Source organism: Rattus norvegicus, chromosome 6 (genome assembly GCF_021556685.1).
Source record: "Rattus norvegicus strain SHRSP/BbbUtx chromosome 6, alternate assembly SHRSP_T2T, whole genome shotgun sequence".
NCBI lineage: Eukaryota > Metazoa > Chordata > Mammalia > Rodentia > Muridae > Rattus > Rattus norvegicus.
In genome coordinates, this window is record NC_141539.1 from 83,077,197 (window position 1) to 83,089,470 (window position 12,274).

Genomic DNA, 12,274 nt, shown 5'->3' on the forward strand with positions numbered 1-12,274 from the left:
AACACTTTTGTTTCAAAGAACTTTAGATCTTCAACCTGTACCCACTTCTCCAGCCTCCCCAAAACAGTCCTCCTTTTTCGGGTCCTCTGCCTCCTGTCCTCTGAACAGAATCCCACACCTCCTCTGAAGCTTCCCTAGGCTCATCTCTTACTTTCACTCGTCGTCTTTAGTCTCCTTCTCTTCTACATAAACACACTCAACCATCTCTCAAGGTATCTTTAACAAATTCTCAAACTGTCTCTTTCCTTATCTTCAACAAACCTACAAAAAGAACAGGCTTTAGAGACAGGCACAGTGATACAAACCTGTGTCCTGCACTCAAGAGGCTAAGGTACAGACCAGTGACATACCTTCAAATCGCTTCAAATTTTAAAGATACAGTTAAAAGGAAATAGTCTTGGGCTAGCTATAGTATAGTCAGTAAAGTGTTTGCCCCAAAAGCATGAAGACCTGGGTTCACTCCCACAATGCATTAAAAAAAATCTGAGTGTAATGGTGCAAATCTGTAATCCACTAGAGTGGTAGAGACTGGTGAGCAGATCCCTGAGGCTTCGGAGCCAGCCAGCCTAGCCTAACCATTAAGTTCTGGGTCAACAAAAGACCCTGTCTCAAAAAATAAACAAAAGACAAAAAAGAAGTAGAGGATGCCTGATGACTAACAATGCCTTAGGTTGTCCTAAGGCCTCCACTCGCACACATGCATCTATACACAAACAGTTAGTATCTAAACAATGCCCACAGTGAGATCTGAGTACACGTATAGAATGAAATTCTAATTAAGCCATCACAGAAATGAATCAGGCTATATATGTGGTCATCGAGAGAGATCCAAGACACACTATGTAAAATGGAAAAGTCTTTCATTCGGATGACAGTTAAATTTCACAAGAAATAAAACTGATGCCAACACTAAAGTTAAAGCCTTGTCATAATGCAATTATAACAGAGTGAGCCATCCTATTTTTAAAAATACATGCATCTAGAAAAATTCACTAACATATGTAGTTCACAAATAAACAGGGTCAACACTCCCAATCTTACTCACCTGCAGTTGTTTGGCAGACAGATCCTTTGTTCCTCTGAAGACATAGCTTTTTGAAATGCCTTCACATCCAAGCTCATGAACCTGCACCATTCTCCCAAAAGTAATAAGGCCAACCAAAGCTGTAGGTGGCAAAAGGCTCAACGACATCTGCATGGATTCCTTCAGAGCCTGTAAATCTTCATCCTCTATGCAAGTATCAACCACATAGAGAAATATCAAAGGCATCTGGGGACCACGCTTTAAAAAGAAAATACAGGAAGAAAAGCATTTATAAGGGTATTAACATTTTAGCACAATATTCAAGGCAATCAGGAACTAGTTAAAAATGCCAACAGTGAAATATATTAATATGTGTATACAATGGAGTCCTAACAAAGCCATACAGAAGGGAAACATGTCATGTGTGGTCCTGGAGACAGACACAAGACACAGCACTGAGAAAAAAACAAGTTTAAAGGGCTGACAAGATGACTCAGCGGTAAAAGCACGATGGCACAAGCCTGACGACCTGAGTTCATCCCCAGGGCCCACAATAGAAGGACAGTGCCTACTTCTGAAAATTGTGTTGACCCCTACCAAACATACATACATACATACATACACACACACACACACACACACACACACACACACACACACACACACACACACACACATTTATCTGGGTATGCTAACACACACTTAAATCCTAGCACTTGTGAGGCAAGAGGCAGGCAGAAATCTGTGAGTTCCAGGCAGTCAAGGCTATATACAGTGAGATCCTCTCTCAAGAAACACAGAGAGAGACAGAGAGAGAGACAGAGACAGAGGGAGAGAGACAGAGACAGAGAAAGAGACAAAAAGACAGAGAGACAGAGGGAGAGAGACAGAGACAGAGAGAGACAGAGACAAAAAGACAGAGAGACAGAGACAGAGAGACAGAGAGACAGAGACAGAGGGAGAGAGACAGAGACAGAGAGACAGAGACAGAGAGAGATAGTGACAGAGAGAGACAGAGGGAGATCTTTGGATTTCTATTTAGTTACATGCAGTTTAATTCTCATAAGCATTTATAACTTTTCAAACTAGATGTGCACACCTGTGACCAAGCACTGGGGAGACAGAAGCAGGAGGAATAAGAATTGAAGGCCGTCTTCATCTATATAGAAAGCTTGAGGCCTACATATACAGCCATCCAATTAGACAAGATGGATGAAGCAAAGAAGTGCAGGCCGACAGGAGCCGGATGTAGATCGCTCCTGAGAGACACAGCCAGAATACAGCAAATACAGAGGCGAATGCCAGCAGCAAACCACTGAACTGAGAATAGGACCCCCGTTGAAAGAATCAGAGAAAGAACTGGAAGAGCTTGAAGGGGCTCGAGACCCCATATGAACAACAATGCCAAGCAACCAGAGCTTCCAGAGACTAAGCCACTACCTAAAGACTATACATGGACTGACCCTGGACTCTGACCTCATAGGTAGCAATGAATATCCTAGTAAGAGCACCAGTGGAAGGGGAAGCCCTGGGTCCTGCTAAGACTGAACCCCTAGTGAACTAGATTGTTGTGGGGAAGGCGGCAATGGGGGGAGGATGGGGAGGGGAACACCCAAAAAGAAAGGGAGGGGGAGGGATTAGGGGGATGTTTGCCCAGAAACCGGGAAAGGGAATAACACTCGAAATGTAAATAAGAAATACTCAAGTTAATAAAAAAAAAAAGAAAGCTTGAGGCCAGCCTGACATACATGAGACTAGGCTGTTAATAATGATAATAATAATTAATATAACTTTTAAAGTATTTTTCAAATAATATTTTAACAACTATAAAATTCAGACCAGGTATGGGCACACCTTTAGTCTTAACTACTCAGGGAGGGATCACTTAGAACAATATATTCAAGATTACCCTGGTTTAATAACAAAGCTATACAAAAAAATAAAGCAAACAATATAAACCATGTACTGAGTTTGTGGTCAAACTGTATAGAGTAAGTTAAATAGCATTCTACCAATTAACATGATTATATTTCTGTAAGTATTGTCATTTTTAAAAATTATTTGTGTCGGGGTTTATTTCACTGTCTAAGTAAATATGTGTGGGTTTCCACGTGTTGGTGGATATGTTAATGCAGATGCCCTCGAGTCCAGAGCAGAGCATCAGATCCACTGGAGTTATGATTCCAGGCAGTTTTGAACAAAAGACATGGGTGCTGGGAACTGAACTCAGGTCCTCTGCAAGAGCATCAAGTATTCTTAACACTGAGCCAGATCAGCAGTTTTATTTAAATCATTTTAAACTAAAAATAATGAGATGATATTTATAAAATAATTATCTAAGACTGAGATGGCTTTTCAAAAAATCAAAACTAGCCAGGTTTGATAAACATAGTGACTAGTTCAAGTAAACCATAACTCTGTTCCTATACCACATTCAGTATTTTTTTTTATTGGCCAGGCATAATGGTGCATACCTTTAATCCCAGCACTCGGGAGGCAGACAGTAGCAACCTGCTCTCCACAGGAAGTTGGAAGCTATCCAGGGCTTCAGAGACAGACAGTGTCTCAAAAATATATTTACAGTTTTAAATTTCTATACTTTTTTTTTTATTGCTTAGAGACAGAGTTTCATAAAGTCCAGGTAGGCCTCAAACTTACAGATCAAGATAACCTTGAACTCCTGTCCTCCTGTTTCCACAGCCAGTTCTATGACTACAGGCATAACCTAATATGCCCAGCTCTCCACGATTAAATCTATAAGCAACTTTGTAAAACTGTTCACACTAGGAAAAATATTTTCCCAATTCAAGGACATGTTCATTCATAAACTCAGGGTCACATCAGCAGACTTAGCTCTTTATTGACTAAGTGTGCGACAAGAGAACTTCCAATTATAAAACAAAACTCATATTCAATGCTTACTGATCAAGTTACACCATCCTGCCTAGTATCTGACCAATCATCAGATAACTTCAGTCACAAATGACCTTCATCGTTTGACCTTGACAGTCCTTACCTTTAAACTCCTCAGTCTGATTTGCTGGCATGCCCTTAAAGTCATCTCCACTTTGACAATTACTCTGACATAAGCCCTTGTCTACTTACAGCTTTCTTAAATACCTACTTTTCTGTTCTTACCAGAACTACATATTCAATGCTTGAAAACTGGGGTAAAAGCTCGGCAGGCTGGTTCAATTCAGATATCCCAGCATATGTAGGTGGAAACTACAAACAGGAAAATAAAAAAATTACCAAATTATTTATCAGAACCAGAAATGCAGTTTTAAATTCAAAATTTCCTTATCTCTTAATTTTTGCCCTTTTGTTGTTGTTATTCTTTGCTTTTTGCTTTTGTTTTTGTCTTTATTTCTGAGATGGGGTATTTCTATGCACCCCTGGCTGTCCTTGAAACTCACTGTGTAGACCAGTCTAGTTTCATTTAATTACTAAGAAGGTATTTCTAGGCTGGTGAGACGACAGTAGATAAAGGTCTTGCTTCTAACACTCACTACCTTGATCCCTGGCCCATGAGGTATAAAAGAACCAAATCCCTCCTCTGTCCTCTGCCCTCTACATGTGCAGCATTGCCTATGCTCACCCACCCACACACAACCTTTTATCCTTTTTTAAACAAGCATTTCCCTATATGAGCATCAACACATCACTACAGCATTAGCATCTGTAAGTTATGTCCTTACCTGATTCCTTTGGTAACAAAAGTTGCAAGCCCAGAGTTTTGCTCGATAATCAACTTGACTGTTGTAAGAAAAGACAGATTAGTTAGGTAACATTTCAGTTTAATTTTACAAGGACTTTAATTGAAATAAAATTAATTTCATTCAAATTCACAAATGGATTAAAATTGATCATCAAAGTGACTGGTTTTTATTGGGGCATGAGGGATTGAACTCAAAGCCTCATATATTAGGCAATCATTTATCACTAAACTAAACTGTACCCTGAGAATAGGCTGAGTTTCTGGAGTGACCTGTACTATCACACCCAGCTGAAAATACTACTTAAGTAGCGATAATAAAGATTAAAGGGCCAGTAAGACGTCTCACTGGGTCAAAGTGCTTTCCAAGAAAACCGAACAACCTAAATTCAACACCCAGAACCATGGCAGAAGAGGTTCAACTCCAAAACCCTTGTCCAGTGACCTACACACACACAGTACCACTCATGAGCAATGTACACACACACACACACACACACACACACACACACACACACACACACACACATTTTAATTAAACAGATAAAGAAAGCACAGATATCTCTAGAGACTATGTTGAACAGCTACTTGAAGGGAGTGCCTTTGGTACACACTTGCAATCCAACCTCAAGACCACTGCAAGTTCAAGGCTTGTTTGGCTACAAAGCCCGTTCCAGGCCAGCCACAGAGTAAGACTGCCTCAAAAACAAATAAATGAACAACAAAGATAATGGCAAATAAAAAACAAGGGAAGGACTTCAGAACTTGAAGAACAGCCTGAAGGGAAAGCAGCCAACCCCAGGAAAAGGTTGCAAGGTTTCAGGCTGTAGGTAAAGTTGGTGTGCCCAAGGCTCAGAAAGAAAAAAGATGTATGATAGCACATCGATCAGAAAGACAGATTGAGCCAGGCAGAGTAGCACACACCTATAGTCCAGCACTAGCAAACACCAAGTAAAAAAACAAAGAATCCATGTTTTGGAGGTAGAACTCACCACTCACTAGCAGACTAGATAGGAGAAGAGGTAGAAGAAAGAGAAATTTTAAAAATGTTTTCTGAAATTTTGCCTTAGGAATGACAGCACCTTTTGGTTGGTGGTGGCAGCACACACCTTTCATCTGAGCACTCAGGAGACAGAGGCAGGCAAATCTGAGATCCACGCCTGCCAAGGTCTACAGAAAGAAACTCTGTCTCAATATATATTAGCACCTTTTGAATATCACACCAGTATCTGGTCTCTTCACATTCCCAATTCACTATAACTAGAATACCAAAATTAAGATTCTTTGTACTTGACTATAACTCTAAACAGAAAAAAAAATGGATTTCTTACATAAATGAACAAAAAACAATCTATTTTTTTCTCTTTGTTGAGATGATCTCATGTAGTCCAGATTGGCTTTGAATTTGCTATGTAGTCAAAGATAACCTTAACAGATTTTCCCTGCCTCCACTTTCTGAGTACTGAGATCAATCTGTGCTGGTTTCTGTGAAGCTAGGGATTGAACCCAGGGCCCTGTGTATGCTGGATGTGCACTTTATTGAATGGCTCAGCGAAAACCCCCAGCACAAATTGTAGTTCTGAATGGTATTATCACATTAATTTTTCCATGTATTTTAATTACCATAAAGGATTCAAAACTGCACGGCAAGTCGTCCTACTGCACAGGACAGGCTCGTACTGAATGGGTGGTAAGTCAGGTCTCTCCTTCAAAGGTGTAAACAGGGCTGCCACTGGAACAACCATTCTTGTAGCTTCCAGACGACTAGATGGCCAAACATTCCAACTGAACCTGACCCCGTCTCGTTCTTCATTTTGTTGGATAAATTCCAAATAGGTTGTCATTGTAGCACTTGATTCTTATTTCTGTCTGAAACATAAGTCAGAAGATATTTATAAAAGTCCAAAAGCCTCAAGAGAAATTAAAAGTGATTATGTTTTCCCATCTCTTATATTAACATTAAAAATTATGACTAAATGAACGTATAGCAACTCCACTCATAATCTGTAATGCCTCTACAGAGCCTAATGCTCACAAGAAAGGGATTTTCACTCTTTTAAAACTGTTCACAAGGACCAGTGAGACAGGGTTAAAAGCACTTGCTGGAGGGTCTGATGAACAGAGTTTGATCCCTGGAACCCACACGGTAGAAGGAGAGAACCAAGGTGCCCTCTGACCTCCAAATAAACAGATATAAAAATCATGAAATTATAAAATATACATGGTTTTTAATTATAAAATGACAGGCTCTCACCAGACTTTCTAGGAGACCGTTAGTCAATAGTGTTTCTGCTATTCCTGGAGCTAGGCAGAGAGCATTAGCAGCATGATAAACAAAATCCCTATTGAGTGGCATCTCCAGGGTTTACATTCCACAGAGCCCCCCACAGGAACTGAATCCTAACTTACCAAAGCATTTGAGATATATATATATATATATATATATATATATATATATATATATATATATATATATATATAATTGTAACATATATATAATTGTATTTTAAGTTCATAGGTGGGTTTAGGTGTCCTGGTTATGGTTTGTCATTGTCACTGTTTTAAAAGAGTCTTACTATATAAACCAGGTGATCCTGAAAACCTCCATCCTCCAGCTGCAGCCCACCGAGTGCTGGGATTATAAACATGTATTACCACAACCGGGTATCTTATTACCTTCTAACTGGCTGGCTAGGCTGCTGGCTTCCCCATCTAGAGCACAATCCCGCCCCTCTCTGGCTCTTAAGCTGGAATAAATGGTTAGTCATGAACGAAAACTGAAGAACCGAAATGCACAAAAGTGTAGAATTCCAAATACTAATGCACAAAATTAAGGCAATCAGGCTAAAATAATGAAGCTGGAGACATGGCAATAGTTATGAATACTCATAGTTCTTTGCAGAGAACTGGCTTCGGTTTCCAGCACCCACCTGCCAGCTAACAACAATGTGTAACTCAGGTTCTGTGTGCTCCGATTCTTTCTTCTTCCCCAAAGGTACTAGGCATACAAGTGGTATACAGACATACAGGCAAGCAAAGTACCTGTATGCATTATTTAAAAAAAAAAAAACCTTAAAAGGGGAGTAGGCAGGGACAGAGAGATGGCTCTGTGATTAGGAGCATGGCTGTTAGGTTCAATTCCTAATGCCCATGTGACAGCTTACAAGCAGATTCTATGACTCTGCTCCAGGAGATCTAGCACCCTCTAGAATCTGAGGCAACATGCACCCACATGGTACACAGACATTTATGCAGGCAAAACATCCATAAAAATAAAACAAATGTTTTTCAATTAAGTTTTAATTAAGTTTAAAATCGTAAACCTACATTGTCAGAAGAATAAATATGGATATTAAGTTTGCTAAGAGAAATGGCAGGGAAAGAAACTGATCTTAAATGAATAGGATTCATGTGGCCTCATTTTTAAGACTCCAGAAAACTCTGCTGTCTTTTCTGCCATGTAAAAATAAACTACAAAGTGCCACGTATGCACCAGAACAGGCCCTCACCAGATACCCAATATAGCATCGATTTGGATTTCTTCCAAAACTGAGAAACATGTTTCTAGTCAATAAAAATGCTGCTAAGACCAAGTTGGGAAGGAACTTAAATGTTGTCGTATCTAGGATTAATTCTGTGAGCCACCCACACTGATGGATGAGGCTGATAGAAAGCAGCAGGCCTGAACGACTTTCCAGCTGTTGCTGGCCTGTTTACTAGGCTGTACTTGGAAAAAGCAGCAGCAAGCCCATGGGGTATAACCAGCAGAAAAGGCATGGTGGTACATGCTTGCAAGCCCAGCACTAGGGGAAACTAAGCCAGAAGGATTGCTGTAACCTGGGCTACCAGTTGACAGAATGAGACCCTGTCTCAAAGAAACAAAACTAAAAGTAATGGGCAAAGAAAAGGGGGGCAGAGATCACACAGAAGAAAATGACTGCATGAACAAAAATGATCTTTCTTTGCTTCCCCTTCCCATGCAGAATGCAGACTTCACATACTGGTTTTGTTTTTGTTTTGTTTTGTTTTGTTTTTAGGATATAAAAATAAACATGTCTTTCTTTGGATCCTCAATACTGTTTAAAAGTATTTAAAAGAGGTTCTGTGAACCACTGCCTTCATTCACAACAGGCAGTGGACTGGATTCATATCTAGAATGCTTCTTTAAATGATTGATTTATTTGTATTGTGTGTGCATTGGTGTTTGGCCTGCATATATGTATGAGGGTACATATATGTATGTGTGAGGGTATCAGATTCCCTAGAACTGGAGTTACAGACAGTTGTGGGAGGCCATGTGGGGGCTTGGAAGAGCAGCCAATGCTCTTGAAGGCTGAGCCAGCTCCAGCCCCTGACTGAACTCTACTCCACATCCTTCTATTTCATTGGCACATACAAGGTGCACCTGAGTGATATGTGAGCACAGTTTCCCTCTTGCTCAGTCTTTTCTCTCAGCTTCTCTCTCTGCTCACTGCTGTTCTCTGAACTTCTTCACACTCTCACTTTACTGTTCTTACTCTGTCCAGTTACATGGCCATGCACAACATTTCCTTACTTCTCTTTCCAAAGCAGTAACTGTTCATGCTTCAAATCAGAGCCCATCTCTACAGTCCTTTCACAAACTTCTTTAATGCGATGATGTATCTGGCAAGCACTTTATCACCTAATATGAACATTAGCCTAAAAATAGAGCCAGGCTTGTTGGAACAGGACTTTAATCCTAGCACTCAGGAGGCAGAGGCAGGTGGATCTCTTCTCTTGTCAGTTCCAGACCAGCCATAATGAGACCCTGTTTAAAACACACACACACACACACACACACACACACACACACACACACACCCTGAAATATCGTTAGAATGCAGATTTAACCAACTGTCTTTTTAAAAAGTGATATAAGGGCTGGAGAGGTGGCTCAGTGGTTAAGAGCACCGACTGCTCTTCCAAAGGTCCTGAGTTCAAATCCCAGCAACCACATGGTGGCTCACAACCACCCGTAATGGAATCCGATGCCCTCTTCTGGTGTGTCTGAAGACAGCTACAGTGTACTCATATACAAAATAAATAAATAAATCTTTAAAAAAAATAATCTTAAAAAAAAAAAAAGTGATATAAGATACAAAAGGTCATTCTTTTAAAAGTCAGTTTTTCAATAATTTATAGCAGTGAGAACTATTTTAATTAAATAATTTCTCCTGATAGAACCAATGCATTAATTATATCACTTTAACATAACAGAGCAAATACTTTCCCATATCCTGAAAGGCTTTCCATAGTATTGTTTTTCTCTATTCCACTTTAGCCTCCTTATGCATTCCTAACTGGAAAACATACAAATTTTGAGTAGCTTAGATATCCGTTACCATTTTACCTCTCTATGTTTCGGTTGCAAATTTTCTTTTATATATATTTATTTCGCTTTTGTGTATCTGTGTTTTGCCTGTATTTGTCTGTATACTATGTGTGTGTGGTACCTGTGGAAGCCAGAAGAGGGCGGTGGATACTCTAGGAATGGAGTTACAGATGCTTGTAAACCAGTAGTGAGCCTGGGGGGAGGGGGAGGGACAGGAAAGGTGTGGGGGGGGGGTTACAAATGATTGTAAGTCAGTAATGAGCCACTGTGTGTGTATATGTATTACAAATGATTATAAGCCAGTAAGTAGTGAGCTCTGTGTGTGTGTGTGTGTGTGTGTGTGTGTGTGTGTGTGTGTGTGTGTGTACCGATGGCAACCAGTGCTCTCCTGAGCCATCTTCCCAGCCCCAGTTGTAAAATTTCCAATGAAATGAACTGAATAACAAATGTTTTGCTCTTGGACAATAACTTCTCTGACTTTCAAATTTTACATTAGTTCTATGAGAAATTTGGGGCAATAATACTATAGGTCGTTGAAACAATTAAAAACGAAGGATTTCTGAAGATACTGGAAAGAAAGAAGATTTAATATGCATTTAAATTTAAATTTCTTTCAGCAAGTATGCCGAGTTATCCATGGCTTAGGGTGGGGTTGTGTTAAGACACGACAGAAGTTTAGCTGACAAGATGAATTAAACGTCTCCACTCTTGTCTACCTATGGATTTATTGTGACTCTTACTCTTCCTTTCCCACAAAAAGTAAAGCTCTACAGTCAGAATAAATGCCCCAGTGCAAGGTATAGTTCTGAAAGCTGATCATTAGTAATCAAGGCCTAAGGCACTAGCTAATACCTGGTATTTTTCTCTTTAACCTTTATAAGGCCCAAGGCCGAATTAAGGATGATGTTGTCACCTGGGTTCAAAGTCTAGGGCACTCCTGAGCAGTCAAGAAACAAACCTAGAGGCCCTAGGGCACAGGAGCCCTGGGCAGGGATGGGAAAGGTGTCACCCAGGAGGTGGGGGTGGGTGCAGGGCTAGATGCTCAGACCGTCGTTCTCCATCCCGCTCCTGTCTTTCTACCTAAACTAGGAGAACTAGAGATGAGAGCGCTCTGTCGCCATGACAAGCACAGGGCTCGGCACTCTTGGTTCGGCGCTGGGCCACAGTCTCCCGCACACCTCGCTGCTTAGGCACAACCAGGACAGAGCCAACACAGTCCTAAGACTCCGGCCCACTGCCCGCCTCCCAGCTCCGATTCAGACCCCGGTAGAGCAGAGGTGGTTTCGACACCAGTCCTTACCACAGTACCTTCCTAGGAGCTCCGTGACGGCCACAGCCTCCGCCTTGCAGTCAGTCCGCTCCAAAGCCCTGGAGCAGCCGTGGCACCGCAATCAGGGGCGGCGCCGCCCCGCCCCCGGCCTCTAGGAGAGCCTCTTCCAGGACAACATGGCTGGTGCCGCCTCTGCCACGTCAAATGGGAGGAGGCGGGGATGCGACTAACGGAGGGGCGGGGCAAGAGGGAGGTGAGAGGTGGGAACAGTCCCGGAAGGGGTGGGGCGCGCAGGAGGTAATGGGAGGGATGAGTGGCGGAAAAGATGAACCGGAGTAATAAAGGGGGTGGGGCGAGCGTGAAGGAAGTCCAAGCAAAGCAAAGCAGAGGGCGGGGACAATTCAGGAAGGGGCGGGGCGAGCAGGAAGCAATAGGCGGGGCGGGTGGCCGGAGGGATGTAACCGGAGTAATAAAAGGTGGAATGTGGCAGAAGCTTCTGCTGAGAAGCTTCACGGGTCTGGGGTCTATGCTTAATATTAAGGTTAAGATACCTGACTGGGACATTGGTAGCAACGAAAAAAAGATTTGTTAACCACCTGATGTAGCTTTCGCGTCCACCGTTTGTTTGAATGATTGTTTTTCTGTTTTCTAGGATATATAAAAATCTCTTTTTATGTTTTTCCTGATATTTTATCCGTGTGTTCAAGCGGAAAAAGAACGAACCACTAGTTAAAAATACTTGAAGTATTCGCTAGAAAAAAAGATGCTCAGATTATCCTAATTTTGAATTTTCGTCTGCGTCAAGAGCCAATGAGAAGGCTCAGCTAAGTAACCTAACTTGCCTAGAATTCACAAGGCAGAAAAAGAATTTATTCCCGACAGTTGTATTCTGACCTCCGCACCTGCTGCGGC

The 12,274-nt window shown here is 41.4% G+C and overlaps 1 protein-coding gene across 6 annotated transcripts in view; it reads right to left on the bottom strand.

Moving 5' to 3' along the window:
- Sec23a (SEC23 A, COPII component) overlaps positions 1-12,274 on the bottom strand; it is a 49,866-nt gene that overhangs the window by 36,637 nt on the left and 955 nt on the right. The window contains 5 exon segments of one of the 6 annotated variants that reach the window (NM_001105732.3): positions 1,046-1,282; positions 4,163-4,249; positions 4,723-4,780; positions 6,363-6,604; positions 11,401-11,485. In NM_001105732.3, coding sequence (NP_001099202.1) covers positions 1,046-1,282; positions 4,163-4,249; positions 4,723-4,780; positions 6,363-6,583 — 603 coding nt within the window. In that variant the 5' untranslated portion in view covers positions 6,584-6,604; positions 11,401-11,485. 6 annotated transcript variants of the gene reach the window in all.